General features: G+C 51.3%; 8 protein-coding genes across 8 annotated transcripts; 4 read left to right on the top strand and 4 right to left on the bottom strand.

Annotated features, from left to right (window-relative positions):
- Window positions 1-36: 36 nt before the first annotated feature.
- Window positions 37-951, top strand: N7511_002199 (ribose-5-phosphate isomerase RKI1; the record flags this gene model as incomplete). Its single annotated transcript, XM_057124624.1, has 2 exons — window positions 37-412; window positions 512-951. 2 exons carry the CDS (start codon window positions 37-39, stop codon window positions 949-951), a joined length of 816 nt encoding a protein of 271 aa, XP_056986783.1.
- A 236-nt stretch (window positions 952-1,187) lies between these two features.
- N7511_002198 (WD40 repeat domain-containing protein) lies at window positions 1,188-2,408 on the bottom strand (the record flags this gene model as incomplete). The annotated part of the gene is made up of 3 exons (XM_057124623.1): window positions 1,188-2,004; window positions 2,069-2,324; window positions 2,393-2,408. 3 exons carry the CDS (start codon window positions 2,406-2,408, stop codon window positions 1,188-1,190), a joined length of 1,089 nt encoding a protein of 362 aa, XP_056986782.1.
- Window positions 2,409-2,597: 189 nt separating this feature from the next.
- Window positions 2,598-3,795, top strand: N7511_002197 (GTPase GPN2; the record flags this gene model as incomplete). The annotated part of the gene is made up of 3 exons (XM_057124622.1): window positions 2,598-2,886; window positions 2,939-3,039; window positions 3,100-3,795. The coding sequence occupies 3 exons, from the start codon at window positions 2,598-2,600 to the stop codon at window positions 3,793-3,795; spliced, it is 1,086 nt and encodes a 361-aa protein (XP_056986781.1).
- Window positions 3,796-4,017: 222 nt separating this feature from the next.
- On the bottom strand, window positions 4,018-4,772 carry N7511_002196 (Rpp14/Pop5 family protein; the record flags this gene model as incomplete). Its single annotated transcript, XM_057124621.1, has 2 exons — window positions 4,018-4,421; window positions 4,538-4,772. The coding sequence occupies 2 exons, from the start codon at window positions 4,770-4,772 to the stop codon at window positions 4,018-4,020; spliced, it is 639 nt and encodes a 212-aa protein (XP_056986780.1).
- Window positions 4,773-5,290: 518 nt separating this feature from the next.
- Window positions 5,291-7,363, bottom strand: N7511_002195 (uncharacterized protein; the record flags this gene model as incomplete). The annotated part of the gene is made up of 3 exons (XM_057124620.1): window positions 5,291-6,814; window positions 6,866-7,172; window positions 7,230-7,363. The coding sequence occupies 3 exons, from the start codon at window positions 7,361-7,363 to the stop codon at window positions 5,291-5,293; spliced, it is 1,965 nt and encodes a 654-aa protein (XP_056986779.1).
- Window positions 7,364-8,149: 786 nt separating this feature from the next.
- On the top strand, window positions 8,150-9,665 carry aclA (putative ATP citrate lyase subunit (Acl); the record flags this gene model as incomplete). Its single annotated transcript, XM_057124619.1, has 2 exons — window positions 8,150-8,590; window positions 8,649-9,665. 2 exons carry the CDS (start codon window positions 8,150-8,152, stop codon window positions 9,663-9,665), a joined length of 1,458 nt encoding a protein of 485 aa, XP_056986778.1.
- Window positions 9,666-12,239: 2,574 nt separating this feature from the next.
- Window positions 12,240-13,548, top strand: N7511_002193 (DHS-like NAD/FAD-binding domain-containing protein; the record flags this gene model as incomplete). Its single annotated transcript, XM_057124618.1, has 4 exons — window positions 12,240-12,387; window positions 12,442-12,641; window positions 12,706-12,778; window positions 12,833-13,548. 4 exons carry the CDS (start codon window positions 12,240-12,242, stop codon window positions 13,546-13,548), a joined length of 1,137 nt encoding a protein of 378 aa, XP_056986777.1.
- Window positions 13,549-13,701: 153 nt separating this feature from the next.
- Window positions 13,702-15,013, bottom strand: N7511_002192 (wax synthase family protein; the record flags this gene model as incomplete). Its single annotated transcript, XM_057124617.1, has 2 exons — window positions 13,702-14,209; window positions 14,265-15,013. 2 exons carry the CDS (start codon window positions 15,011-15,013, stop codon window positions 13,702-13,704), a joined length of 1,257 nt encoding a protein of 418 aa, XP_056986776.1.
- Between the last annotated feature and the right edge of the window lie 554 nt (window positions 15,014-15,567).

Raw genomic sequence — 15,567 nt, 5'->3', positions numbered from 1 at the left:
ACTCCCAGCCCCGGTCTCTCTAGACTCCAATCCACAATGTCCAGCGTCGAAGCAGCCAAGCAAGCCGCCGCAAAGGTCGCCGTGAGCAACCACTACCCGAAAGACGCCCGCTGGGTTGGCATCGGCAGCGGTACGACTATCGTCTATGTAGTCGACGCCATCAAGGCTCTCGGTGTGGACACCTCCGCCACGAAATACGTTCCAACCGGTTACCAGTCCAAGCAGCTAATCATCAATGCCGGTCTGACGCCGGTTGAATTCGACGGGATCCCCCAGGGCACCGTTCTCGACGTTGCGTTCGACGGCGCGGACGAGGTCGATGATGATCTGAACTGCATTAAGGGTGGTGGCGCTTGCTTGTTCCAGGAGAAGCTTGTCGCCATGCAGGCTCGGGAATTCATTTGCGTTGCTGGTGAGTGGAATTTGGATTTACATGGAGTGGGAGTTAGAGAATTGCCAATTCTCACTTGCGCTGTCTGTCTTGCTCGTTACTGACTCATATATCTGCTAGATCACCGCAAGCTCCAGCCTCGCCTCCTTTCAAACTGGAAGACTATTCCCATTGAAGTCGCCCCCATTGCTGCCCACCGCGTTATTGTCAAGTTGCAGGAGCTCGGTAGTGTCGAGCCTACCATTCGATCCTCCGCTAGTGCCAAGGAGGGCCCTCTGAAGACTGATCAGGGCTTCTTCATCATTGATGCTCCTTTCCCTCCCATGTTGATCAAGGCCGATGTCGCCGCTGGCCAGGAGGGTAACGGCAAGAATGGCGTTTGGGCAGTTGATGTGTTGTCCCGCAATATCAAGGAGATCGGTGGTGTGCTTGAGGTCGGTATCTTCAGTGGTATGACCGGGCCGGAGGCTTCCGCTGCTGGTGGTATTGGTGGACAAAGACCCGTTGCTGCTTACTTCGGTATGGCTGATGGGTCTGTTTCTGTTCGCAAGGCGCAGTAGAGGTGTACTACGGTCTTTGAACTTGGAGACAAAAGAGGAGACTGTGGGATACGAGACTACGTAAATAACATAGATGATACCAAGATTTGCTGTTTGTTCAACCTTGGGAGGCTAGAAAATGGGATTAAAGGGTATGCTTGAAGCTTTGTTTCAATTGTTTTTGATTGAATTTGCTGTGTGGTATCAAAGGACGCTTGCATGGCAGAAAAGACAAATGGACAGATCTAAGTGTCGATCTATTTCGCGCCCTTGCCCTTGGCTTCCGTCTCGCCCAGCTCCCGAACATAAATCTGCACTGTACCTTCGGCGACGTCGTCCTTGCCATCCTCGAATCCAGGGCTGACAGCGACGGCCAAGTGCTTGCCATTGCCACTGAAGGCAACAGCCGCCACACTGGTATCGTGCTTGGGGTAATGACGAATACGACGCTTAGTGATTCCATCCCAGAAGGAAACAACACCGTCGCCGCCACCGGATGCAAAGGTGCCGTAAATAGGGTGGAAAGCGAGAGCGTTGACAGGGTAGATCACGTCGACGCCATCATCGGCGGGTTGGCGGTGACACTTGAAAGCATACTTGCGAGCCTGAGATTCAGGTGAAGGGTCGAACCACTCGACTGCAATACGGCCCTCGATGCTTGATGAGACATATCCGGCACCGTCGGGCATGCAGGCAACACAGCGAGTCATGAACCGCAAACTGCTCTCGCGGCGCTGCCATGGCTCAATCTCTACTCGGTTTCCGTTGGGTACTGAGCTATCTGCTTGCGCGGAAAGCACGGCCAAGGCCTTGAGATCATAGATGTGCAATGCGCGCGACGCCATGGCAACCACCAAGCGCGAATCGGTCAATGAGATGGAGAAGGGCTTCGAGGGGAGGGGAACAATAGTCGCAATGGAATCGGGATTTGTGCCAGCATCGGGACTGTGGATATGGAGGGTTGAATCCCACGAGGCGGAGATGACGATGTTATGTTCACGACTGTACACGACGGAGCGGACTCCAGCTTCGTGAGTGCTAAGCACGGTCTGTTCAGAAGTATTGAGATCGATTCTGTTAAGTTAGTATCATCCACATCATGAGAGTCCTTAGTTTAAAGCTCGGTGGGGAGACTCACTTCTTCACGTTCCAATCCAAGCCAGCTGTGTAGATCACATTCTCGTCTTCGCCGAAGCAGACGTCCAGTACCGGCGCACGGTGCTCGAACTTCTGCAAAAGCTTGCCCTCTCCAACAGTGCCATTTTCGTCGCGCAAGTCGTAGAGGTAGACGTTCTTATCCCATGACGATACCACAATTCGCGTGGAGTTGGGGTCGGGGGAGAACTTGAGGGCCGAGATGGCGTCCGTCGGCGGAGATGCCACAATAAATTGGTCTGTCATAAATCAAACAAATAAGACATCATTTCAAGCGGATGAGATTGACTATCGGGAATATACTTACTGGCCGAGGAAGACATCTTGAGCGCGGTAGTTGAAATGCAAGGATCGCAAGCAACGAAGCTCCATATCCTTTTTTGTCACGGGCCACCGCCTTTTGATTCCCCGCGCATCGATAAGAAAAAACGAGCGACAACAAAAGCTTGACATCATTCACCTTGCATCAGGACTGACGGCTTTGTACGTATTGAACAATCACCACAGCCAGAATGCCTTTTGCACAGTTGGTTATTGGCCCTCCGGGTGCCGGAAAGTCGACCTATTGCAATGGCATGCATCAATTTCTAGGCGCAATCGGCCGCAAATGCTCTATCGTGAACCTCGACCCCGCCAACGACAAGACCTCGTATCCATGTGCGCTGGACGTACGCGACCTTGTGACACTGGAGGAGATTATGGAAGATGACAAGCTTGGTCCGAATGGAGGTGTCTTATACGCTCTTGAGGAGCTTGAAAAGAACTTCGACTGGTTAGAGGAGGGGCTGAAGGAGCTTGGAGGTATGTCTTCTTGAGCCTGGCCCAAGATATAGAACCTAACTCTTGGCTGTAGATGACTACATTCTATTTGATTGTCCTGGTCAAGTCGAACTCTTCACACACCACTCTTCATTACGGAATATCTTCTTCAGGATCCAGAAAATGGGCGTTCGGGTATGTCACATTCAGCTCACTCGATATATGCAATTTACTAACACGGGCTTCGGCCAACAGCTTATAGTTATCCACCTCGTCGACTCATACACTCTTACTCTCCCGTCAATGTACATCTCCGCCCTCCTCCTTTCCCTCCGCGCCATGCTCCAACTCGACCTCCCACACCTGAACGTCCTTACAAAAATTGATAACCTCTCAAACTACGCCCCTCTACCTTTCAATTTGGACTATTACACAGAAGTGCAAGACCTATCCTATCTACTCCCACATCTGGAAGCCGAATCGTCCCGGTTATCTCACGCGAAGTTCGGCGCCTTGAACCAGACGATCATCGACCTCGTCGAGGAATTCGCACTCGTTGGATTCGAGACGCTGGCCGTTGAAGATAAGAAGAGTATGATGAGTCTGCTTAACGCCATTGATCGTATCTCCGGATATGCGTTTGGTCCCGCCGAGGGCGCGAATGATACCGTCTGGAAGGTTGCAGTCCGCGAGGGCATGGGCATTACTGATGTCCGGGATGTGCAGGAGCGGTGGCTTGATGCGAAAGATGAATACGATGAACTTGAAGAGCAGGAGTTGGAAGAGGAAGTACGGGTGCGCAATGCCGCAAGCCAGGTTGAAAAGACCGGTGCACCCGAAACAGACGACGCCATGGCTAGTGATGATGATGGTAACTTCTACGACGAGGAAGTGGAAAAGTGGAAGGCCAACATGCCAGATCATGGCATAAAGGTGCATCGCAAGTCATGATACTCGTCCCATGTCCATGTTCCGTGGCAATCATATAACCACCGCATCCATTTTACCTCCAAAATGCCCCATAATAACTTGATCACATCCAATATCAATGTACTATAGCTATACCTTGACTATAACCACTGAACCAAAACACACCTCAAACCGGGGGTATCACTTTAACATAACATCGAAACCAAAGCACAATCTCTCTCTCTCTCTCTCTTTATCTCCCAATCAATCACTATCCCCGCAATCCATCCCATCCTCACTCCCACTCAAATCCCCAACCCCAACCCCAACATCCACATCCACATCCATGTCAACACGCCCAAGAACATCCCCAACCCCACCAACCAACCCACCCAACACGCCCCTCTCCTCAGCATCCTTAACACGCACAATCTCCCGTCTCGCCCGACGAATAGCCTCCTCCTCCGCCTTCCGCATCGTCCCCGAAACACGAATCACGCGAAACACACACCCCCGCTCCCGCCCCGTCCCAGTCCGTCTCTGCCCATCGCCATTGGCATTCGTTTCCGGCACGCCGGACATGTAAGTCAATGCCGACCAGACGAGACGGTAGGAGGGGCGCGGGCACCGAATTATAGCGGTTGATGTTGCTGGGGAAAGGTATTTTACTGTTTCACGTGGGGTGTTAGCGTAAGCATATGTATGTATGTGTATGTGTATGTGTATGTGTATGCGTATGTGTGTGTGCATTTGGATCTGTGGGCATAGCTTGGGTGTGACGTACTGTTTAAACCGCTAGCACTGGCACCGCCGAGCTTGCCGACGCCCCAGTCACCATACAGCTCGGATACTGTCTCGCGCACCATCTTTGCGAGGAAGCCTGGTGTGAGTGTGTCGGAGGTTGGGGCGTGGATTGATAGTGTTGGGTTCTGGGGCTTCGAGGAGTTGGTTGTTGGCCAGGTTTTGGGGTCTGGGTAGAGGATGTCTATGAGGAGGTAGCGGCTTTTCAGGCGGACCATCTTGTGGTTGGTTGTTGTGCTTATTGGTTGTTGGCTGAGAGAATTGGTTTATCGCAATTGAGAAGTCGGGAGTATGGCTGTTCGCTGAGTCAATGGAACTGGTCCTGAGGTTTGAGGGTTGCGTGAAGCTGAAGTGGAAAAGATAAAAAAGTGGCCGATAAGCGATAAGCATATTTCCTCGGCACGCGAGCACTCGAAAGTTGTATGTCAACTCAATCTACTCAATGCAGACACTGATCGTTTACGGGTCTACTTCCAAAGTATTCATGCGGCAAAGGCACGTTCATTATTCCAAAAGGTCTAGTCATCTACTGTAAACGAATTAAATCAGATCCGTAAACGGGATGCCTTTTTCTGGTCACCCCGTCGACTTGGTCATGCCACATGATCGCAGTACATCGATACAACTGCTGAAGAAACGCAAAAGAAAAACCAAGGGATGAACCATCCAAACTCCACCGTCCTGATCGGACGGACTATATGCCAGCGGACGGCGCTGCAAAACGTCACAAACAAAATCACAGGTTGACCTCGACACGGCCCTCGGCACCACCCTTCTGCAAGGTGGGGAGAAGGTAAGTGATGTCGTCCCAGGGGTGGCGGTAGAGACCAGTGCGCAGGCGCTTCTGGTCGAGGTAGTGGGCAATGAGACCGATGGAACGGCCCAGCACGAAGAGACCGTTAAGGACTCCCATGCGCATGTAGTCCTCGCACTCCTCGGGGGAGAAGGCACCGCAGTTGCGGAGCAGGTCGACGAAGCAGACAGCGACACATCCGTCAACGTTAAGGATCAGGTTGTCCTTCTTGGAGGTGGTGACAGTCTCAACAGCGATGGCGTAGTCGAGCAGCTTGGTGCTGGGGAAGTGCTTCTTGACAAACTCCTTGACAAGCTCGACACGGAGATCGGGGTTGTTACGGGACTTGACCTTGTGGCCGATACCGGGGATGAGCTTGTTCTCCTTACGCATGGAGTCGACAAAGTCACGGGGGCTGAGACCCTTGTCGAAGGCCTTGGTGAACTCCTCAGCGGCACCGTCGAGGGCACCACCGAAGCGGGAACCGATGGTCAGGAGACCAGCAACGAGGGAGCTGATCAGATCCTTACCGGCACGGGTGGTGATGATGGTGTTCATGGCACCGGAAACGGCGGGACCGTGGTCAGCAGTCAGCATCAGAACCATCTCGAGGAACTTGCTGGCGTAGGGGGGCAGGCGGCGACGGAACCAGAGGAGAGACATGACACCACCGATACCAATATCCTCTCTGAAGACATCAGAGATGGGCATACCGGCGTAGAGCAGCTCCTGACCACGGTCATCGGAGATGGTGGAGATGAAGGCAGCAGGCTTGCGGACGAGGCCGAGCTCCTGGGCCCAGGAGTAGTCGATGGGGATCTTGGGGACAATGGGCTCGGGGGCGGGAGTGATGACACCCTTCTTGAGCTCAGCATCGTAAACCTGCTTGAGGGTCTGGGGGAGATCCTCGAAGGTCTCGGGGACGTGGATACCAGCCTCACGCATAGCCTTGTTCTTGGCAACAGCGGTCTCGAGATCGGAGTTGGCCGAGGCACCGGCGTGACCGAACTGAACCTCAGTCTTGAACATGGAAGCGCAGGTTCCGATAGCCCAGGCAACAATGGGCTTGGTGATAGTGCCGTTCTTGATGGCCTCAATCACACGGTACTCCTCAACACCACCAACCTCACCGAGGAGGACGAGGATCTTGCACTCAGGCTCAGCCTGGTAACGGAGCAAGTGGTCAATGAAAGTGGTACCGGGGTAACGGTCACCACCAATGGCAACACCCTCGTAGACACCGTCGGTGTTCTGGGAGATAATGTTGTTCAACTCGTTGGACATACCACCGGACTTGGAGACGTATCCGACGGAACCCTTGCGGTAGAGCTTGGAAGCGACGATGTTGTCCATCATACCACCAGTGTTACCGATCTTGTACGCACCGGGCTTGATACCACCAACAGTGGCGGGACCAATGATGGTGATGCCCTTCTCCTTGGCGGTAACCATGATCTCACGAGCACGCTATCCACTGTCAGTGATTTGTTCTCCATTGCTTCTTTTAGCATCACTTACACGCTCGGGGACACCCTCGGCAATAATGGCGATGGAGCGGATCTGGGGGTTCTCCATCAACTCCATGGTGGAGGTGTAGACGGAACGGGAAGAGGCGAAGTTGACAACGGTGTCAACGTCGGGGTGCTTGGCCATGGCCTTCTCAACGTCCTGGTAGACGGGGAGGAGGGTCTCACTGGTACCCCAGTACATCTTGCTGACGAACTGACCGCCGAAGGTGTAGATAATACCGGCCACGGAAGGAGTGGAACGCTTGCAGATGAAGTCGAAGTCGAGCATGCCCTGCACGGCTCGGGGTTGCATGCCACTGACTCGGTCAGTCCCATCCCACAATCCAATTGAGCATGAGGGGGGTCCAACTTACTATACGAAGCATCGTGTCTTGTTGTGGAAAAGGCTGTGTTGGAGGGGAGAGAGGACACGGCTAGGAGGAGCGAAACGGGTGATGTTGTCGTTGGCAGACTGCACGCCGTTATCGGCAGGAGAAGAGGTAGACATGATGATACTTTGAGATTATTAGCATGCGTGGAAAGAGGACAATTGCAAAAAGACAAGATGGTGGTGGGGGTATAAGTGATGGATAGAGAGATTTCGAAAAAAGAGAGACTCACGATATGAACACCCGCTGTGGAAAGAATTGAGAAGGAAAGGAGGAGGGGGGAAGATAGAAGAATGGGGAAACTGCTGAGAAAAATCGGGAGTCTCGTAAGGACTCGCAGATACACCGTACAGCTCGTCCCAGAAGTGGACTTCGCAGCTCAACACTTGGCGTACCCCAAAATACTGGGTACGGTCGATACTACCCCACCGCCTTACACCCACCATACATGCTGTACTGTCTTTTGTATGGTTTGATGGTTATTTTCAATGATCTCAAGATTCTCTCACCATGTCCTGGCTGGTTTAGGCCTGATTCAAAAAGTCTGGAATAGAAGAGTCTCATTCTTGACGTCGCATCTCGGACGGTTACAATCAGAGCCAATCCCCAATATCATTCGCGGATCAATTGCCCGTCCATGCCACTCAACAAATTAGAGCGGTATCGGGGAACAGTAACCTGGCCGTAAACGTGTATGCCCGTACCTGGAGCTCATCCCAACGAACCCCCACCAGACGATCCTCAACATAGTGGGACCGGCCGAATTGTACGCTGTAATCTCCAGCACAACTTTTTTGGTATTGTACGCCGTACACTCCAGTCCTCTTTTCCCCCAATCCCTCAAAAATTTAATCCTTTCCTTTCTCCCATCCCCCTCCTTCTACACACACACACATCCACACATCATGTCCGCCAAATCTATCCTCGAGGCCGACGGCAAGGCCATCCTCAACTTCCACCTCACTCGCGCTCCCGTTATCAAGCCTACTCCCCTCCCTCTCTCCACAACACACAACCCTCCTGCTCGTCTGGCCTCGCTGCACTTCCCCGAGGACAAGACCGTCAAGGATGTTCTCGACCAGGCCGAGGTGACCTTCCCTTGGCTCCTCACTCCCGGCGCCAAGTTCGTTGCGAAGCCCGATCAATTGATCAAGCGTCGGGGTAAGAGCGGTCTGCTCGCCCTCAACAAGACCTGGACTGAGGCCCGTGAGTGGATTGAGACTCGCGCCACCAAGGATGTGCAGGTTGAGACCGTCACTGGTGTCCTCCGTCAGTTCCTCGTGGAGCCCTTCGTGCCCCACCCCCAGGAGACCGAGTACTACATCAACATCAACTCCGTCCGTGAGGTAAGCTAGCAAGCATGAGAGTACTGGGCTGAAATGGAGCCAAGCTAACCAATTGCAGGGTGACTGGATCCTCTTCACCCACGAGGGTGGTGTTGATGTCGGTGATGTTGACGCCAAGGCTGAGAAGCTTCTGATTCCCGTCAACCTGAAGCAGTACCCCTCCAACGAGGAGATTGCCGCGACTCTTTTGAGCAAGGTCCCCAAGGGTGTCCACAACGTCCTGGTGGACTTCATCTCCCGCCTGTACGCCGTCTACGTCGACTGCCAGTTCACCTACCTCGAGATCAACCCTCTCGTTGTCATCCCCAACGCCGATGCTACCTCCGCTGAAGTCCACTTCCTGGATCTCGCGGCCAAGCTCGACCAGACTGCTGAGTTCGAGTGTGGTACCAAGTGGGCTATTGCCCGCAGCCCCGCTGCTCTCGGTCTCCCCGTTCTCGCCTCCTCCGATGGCAAGGTCAACGTCGACGCTGGCCCGCCGATGGAGTTCCCCGCCCCCTTCGGTCGTGAGCTGACCAAGGAGGAGAAGTTCATCTCCGACATGGACGCCAAGACCGGTGCCTCCCTCAAGCTCACCGTTCTCAACTCCCAGGGTCGCGTGTGGACCCTCGTCGCTGGTGGTGGTGCCTCCGTCGTCTACGCCGACGCCATTGCCTCCGCTGGCTTCGTCAGCGAGCTCGCCAACTACGGTGAGTACTCCGGTGCTCCCACCGAGACCCAGACCTACAACTACGCCAAGACTGTCTTGGATCTCATGCTCCGTGCCCCCATCCACCCCGAGGGCAAGGTCCTCTTCATTGGTGGTGGTATTGCCAACTTCACCAACGTTGCCAGCACCTTCAAGGGTGTCATCCGCGCTCTCCGCGAGGTTGCCCCCGTCCTCAACGAGCACAAGGTCCAGATCTGGGTCCGCCGTGCTGGTCCCAACTACCAGGAGGGTCTCAAGAACATCAAGTCCGTCGGTATCGAACTTGGCCTCGACATGCACGTCTACGGCCCCGAGATGCACGTCAGTGGTATCGTTCCTCTGGCCCTCCAGGGCAAGAAGACCGACATCAAGGAATTCGGCGCTTAAATACCTCTCTGTGTTTGTTTGTTTTCTGCAGCGTGTGTCCGTTGCATCGGTTTGTGGTATAATGCATGGCATGATATGAACTTGTTTTTTTGCGGGATTCCGGGACGACATGTTGTCCCGGCGTCTGTCCTGTTTTGAGGCTATGGCGTTACTTCCCGCCCGGACGAAAAGACCCGGTCCCCGATGGTGCCGTCGTATATGATTCTCCGTTTAGATTTCATTTTCCTATGTTCACCGGGGGATTTAGATCGTGTGATGTCCCATCGGATAATATCAATGATACGAGGCATTTATGTCCCACTATTTGCTCCAGTAGAAATGTGTAAACGTGGTAATATCACTAGTCAACCGTTGACACCATTGGCAAGCGCACAAGGTGAAAGAAGCAAATCCAATGTGGAGGACTAAAAATCGAAAAATACAGATAAAATACATAATCGTAAAATACAGTATCCAAAATAAGCTCAAATCCAGGAACCAGGACAAGCAAGCTCTCCAGACTCCACACAAGCTCTTTCTGCCGGATGGAGGCTTGAGATAAAGTAGGGACCGTGCCAGGTTTAGATCTAATCTGGATTTGGATCTGGATCGAAAAGCTGGAGAGGGGAGGAGACTGAGACCGAGGGAGGCTTGCTTCCGTTGCTCCGAGATTAGGGCCCGATAAGGATCGGACGAACGGGGGTTTGGGGTTATAGTACGACTATTTCTTTGAGAGATGGAGGTGGGATGATTTAATTTGAGATGGAGAAGCGGGCTATTTGGGACCTCTACTGGAAGTCCTATTGCTTTTGGATTATTGTTTGGTTACTGGTAGACTTAATTGCGTAACTTTATGATAATCGGGTTACATGTATTATTGGTTTAGTTTTGGTGGCTAACCTCATGCCTACATTATTTAATTCGAATTAGGAGCCGTTTCAGAGTTTGCTATGTATACCTGCTTCTGTTCATCGACATTTCGGTGACATATACAAGTTTTCGTGGACACTATCAACCGCCCGATTCGGAGATGGGCGTTTGATACTAGATAGGTGAAGATATATATTGGCCAATGCTTCTATTTTCAATCAACATTCAATTTCCAGATCTAGTCATTTTTGTCTATCCTTAACAGTTTTCTCAATGAAATAAAGAAGAATGTATACAATATCCAGCAATGCTATTTGTCTGAACACTGCCAAAAGGCCTTGCCAAATCTGCATTAGAACGTGGGACCGTCAGCTTCAGCAGACTTCAGTTCGCTGCTCGAAGGTATCAATCCGTGTCTTCGACCAGGAATTTGTATATCGGGAAGCGAGACTGCAGATCGTCATCCTTAAGCAGTTGACAACCTCTGAACGGAACATCAGATTGAGGTATAGTATCTGCATGATTTGCATCAGAGCCCTCGAATACAGATGGTATCATCCGTAATCCTTGAATCCTTTTGCGAACACCGTCAGTCCTTGCCAAAGCTTTTAATTCACGACAACTGTCATTTGTCACAAGAAAGTGTATGTTCTTAAAGTACTGATTACAGAAATCCTCGAAAGCAACATCGTACAGGGCATGGCATGATAGCATCAGGTTTCCCCACCCGGAGGGCTGCAAATAGCTACATATCAGGGACATCACCTCAGCTGGAAGAGACGTGATCGACATTTTGAATTATTGCCTGCTGGTCTGCAGATGTGACAGCAGCAAGAGGAAGATTGAAGGCTGATTGTAGCATTAGGGAAGACCCAGGCTGTTGAGTTTCAAAGAGAGGCAAGGGAAGAGCAGAGAAACGAGAAAACCCACATAGCGTGGTGTTGCAATAGCGTATATCTATTGGGGGTAGCAACATAACTCTGTGACTGCAAAATACATGTTTCTATATGTGCTTGAGGGTCGTTTATGAACCTATTACCCTTTAGATGTGATACTCCAGCTTGGAGATATGCAACCTGTAAATTAGCATAGACATCACATCTCTGTAGTTCCGAGACAGCTGTGGGGGCCAAACAGCACCTGGGTGTCTCCGATACTTTCGATATAGCCCCCAACCCCTGAAGTTTCTGACTACTCAACTCCCATCACTGTTCTTCTCCAAGGGCGATAGCTTCTGACTTGGCCTGATTTCTGTAAGAAATACGCAGACCATTGATCTACTCAGCTCACAAGCTCTAGGCTGCAAACATATATTCCTCCGCGACGATGAACGATGAACTCCAGCACTCGATCAGTATCGTCCTGAATGCCATTGCCTTTTATATCGTGGTACTGGCTGCGAAAAACTGCATTCCGTTAATAGATTGTTTCAACGAGCGATGGGCGACCCCATCGGCGCATGAATCTAAAGCGTCGCGGGATAGATCTGAGGGGGCATAAGTCGTTTGATTATTCCACCGAGAGACAATGAGATGTGGAACAGAATGTCAACTTCAAGTAAATAATGTCAGGACGCAAGACAAGATTTACTTCACCTGAGAGAGCTTGGCAGAACTTGGCAGAGCAGAGCCGCATCCCCCCACATTCCACATTGTTTGCCGCGTTGTTTAGTTCTGTGCCAAGGTAACCCAATCTTCATTCTGCTCACAATCTTCACAAACCACAATGGCCAGTAGTGCACCCAAAGTTGCCCTCACAGAGCGGCGTGAATCTCCCTCGCAAGTGGACAAGAAAGCCGAGGCATTGGTCAATCAAATCCGCAAGAGTAAACACTTTATCGTCTTCACTGGTGCCGGTGTCTCCACGTCAGCCGGTAAGGAAACTCGTTGCTTATGAAATCCGTTCAGTTAACGAGTAAATGGTACAGGGATCCCTGATTTTCGCGGCCCAGATGGCAACTGGACCCTTCGAGCCCAGGGTAAACCACGCACAAAGCATGCCAATACCCTCCAGGCTATCCCGTCCCCGTCACATATGGCCCTGGTTGAACTGCAGGACCGCGGAATCCTGAAACATCTCATCAGTCAGAACTGTGATGGACTCCATAGACGCAGTGGGATTTTGCCCGTGAGCATTTCATCCCATTTTACCAGTGACAGCCCTGACATAGATACTTACATCTGTCTTACAGGAGATGATATCCGAATTGCACGGGAACAGCAACCGGGAATCTTGCAAGGACTGCAACAAAGAATATATGAGAGGTAAGACAAACTAGAATGTCGACTATAATCTAAGCTTTTTCTCACAGATGGTAGACTTCCGCGCTGTTTCAACCTACGAAAGGGGTGACCACGACCACCGGACAGGTCGAAAATGCGCCCGCTGTGGTGGAACCCTGCTTGATAGTATTGTCAATTTCGACGAGCAATTGCCCGCCCGAGACCTAAATCTCGCACGGGAAAATGCTCGAACGGCGGATTTGTGTCTGGTCTTGGGATCTTCGTTGACAGTCACCCCGGCAAATGGAATCCCGGAGATTGTTGGACAGAGGAATGATGCCAAGCTGGCAATTTGCAATCTGCAGGAGACACCTATTGACGAGATGGCTGAAATTCGGGTTTTCTCCGAAACTGATATTCTGATGGCGAAAGTTATGGAGAAACTGGGTCTTTCCATTCCACCGTTCATCTTGAGACGGCGTGTGGTTATCAACGTGGAAGCCCAGTCAGAGGATAGACACCGGGTGACAGTCACCGGTGTTGATAGTGATGGGACGCCTGTTACGTTTCTTCAGTCTGTTCGACTCGAGGGGAGCAGACGCGTGGCTCGTGCAGAGCCGTTCACTATCCATATGCGCGAATCACTGCAGATCGGCGTACAATTGAAGTTAGAGCTTGAGTTTATGGGTCATTATAACGAGCCTAACCTTGAACTTGCCCATGAATTCAGTTGCAGCGGGGAGACATTGTATCTTTTGCAATACGATCCGGAGACTGGGATTTGGGTTGTTGAGAGACCACAGTCCGAATGATGAGATAAAAGATGGGGCTCTGTTCGGTATATTTAGGTTCTCATCTCGGTCATTCATCATATATTTCACGATAGAAATCTATTGTTTACTTGGTTTAATGGACAATGAAACCCATCCTCAGGCAGGATCAAGGGGACGAAATGGTTAGACCCGCTATATCTCAACCTCGAACACAAGTTTGAGTAAAGCGGCACCAACGCCCACAATACCCACCAGAGCAGGAAGACCAATCCAGTCTGCAACGTTAAAAGGCACCAGCACAGCCTGAGCCTCCGGCCGCTGCATAGGAAGCAAGTAGCGGGTGGAAATAACACCAATCCAACTCATAGTCCAGACAAATCCGACAGCTCTCTGCCACAGGGGAGGCGGATCCATGGAATCCTTGGCTTGGGGATACATATTTTTCCAAAACGCTTTGACACCGTCCTCGATCATGAATCCCAAGACAAAAGACAGGAAATAGAACATGGCACCTGACTCCTGGGCTGGAATGCAAGACACTATATCGATCAAGAAATGCAACAGACCCGAAAGGAAGAATACGATGAAAACATTGGTGTATCGTTCTATCAGGGATGATCTAGGCAGGCAGAGCACATCGCGCGCAATGAAATTGCTGATTGACGTGAAAGGCTGTCGGAGCAATTGATGCCAGAATTTCCTATTGAATACTATTAGCGAGCTCACACCCAGCAGGGAACGAGGAAGATACTCACCCCCAGTAGTTCCGCAGAGAATATGAATCCGCCATGTTCCCAAATGTAGGCGGAGAATCAGCCGGGGAGTCGGTTCCCAAGGCGACACAGACAATTCCACCAACGCGAGCATTGAAGTCGATCAGGATCCTGGCTACAATGAACCATGCGATGAGGTTGGAGATGATTCGTTCAATCCATTGGTCCACTGGGACAAACCACTCCACCTCGAAGGAAACGGGCACAGGCTTGCTCGCCGCATCCCGAGCCGCTAATTTTGCGAACATGCTCATTGCGAGAAACTGCCATGCAGCAATTGAAGTTTCGCGAGCCAAGAAGCGACTTCGAGGAATCCCCTTCGCCTTCGGGTCACGTTTGGCATAGTAGGCTGGTGGACCTGGAACATTCTTGACTTGGCGGGGGGTATTAATTGCCCGGCTTAGACTCACCAGGCGCACCGCCTCGTAGCAGCGAGGGAAGAAGCTTTTCGGGGTGCCATCGGCGTTGACGAAATCACTGCTATCCTTGGGGTTGATGAGCAAGAAATTGGTCGCCGAGAGAATAGAAATGAACAAGTAGCCAATCGAATTGCTCTGCAGAGTTGTTGGGTGTGGAATTGGGGTTATCCCTTGTTTCAAAACCCAGACCATACACGGAATTGCTAGGTAGCGAATGGAGGATCTTTTCGAGGTGGTAGTTAAGAGAATGGTGGGGATGAGAAGCTGAAGAGCACAAAGGCTGATAAGCCTGGATGCCTGGTATTCATTCATGGCTGTAACTACTGAAACTCCGAGGGTAGCAGCTGTATAAATACGGTGCGTTCAGTCGAAAAGGAGGTGGCTCCACTATCGGCTCCATTTTTCTATACTTCGCCTGTTGTATGGCCTTTCGTCTCGGCCATTGGTGTTCTTATTCCGATCGGACAGAGGGCTGTAGACCAACGCACTCACAGTTGTCCCATTTTGCTAAAGTTTGGCCCCCAACGCAAATCCGAGTAAACCCAATTTGCATGCAGTCAGCCTCGCCTTTCTGGTAATAGCCCAGCAACTAACCTATGAGCTGCAACCATTTCGAGAAAAAAAGACTTTCTCTTACTGACACGATTCGTTCAATGATGTGCAGACCGCTGTAAATACGAAGATGTCCGCCAGGTGTATATTAGGCGTCAGCACAGCCTTGCCGTGCAAGCCAAGAAGTGAGGGGCCGTCTGGCTTGCCCGTTTATATGAATAAGATATAAATTTCATCTGACGAGTCTGTCGGAAAAGAAAACACGCTTTCCAAGGTAATCATGACAAGGAGCATTAATTTGTCCATTGTCTTTT

This window comes from Penicillium nucicola (genome assembly GCF_028828085.1).
Source record: "Penicillium nucicola strain IBT 29836 chromosome Unknown utg000002l, whole genome shotgun sequence".
NCBI lineage: Eukaryota > Fungi > Ascomycota > Eurotiomycetes > Eurotiales > Aspergillaceae > Penicillium > Penicillium nucicola.
This window is presented reverse-complemented; position numbering and strand designations above follow the sequence as displayed.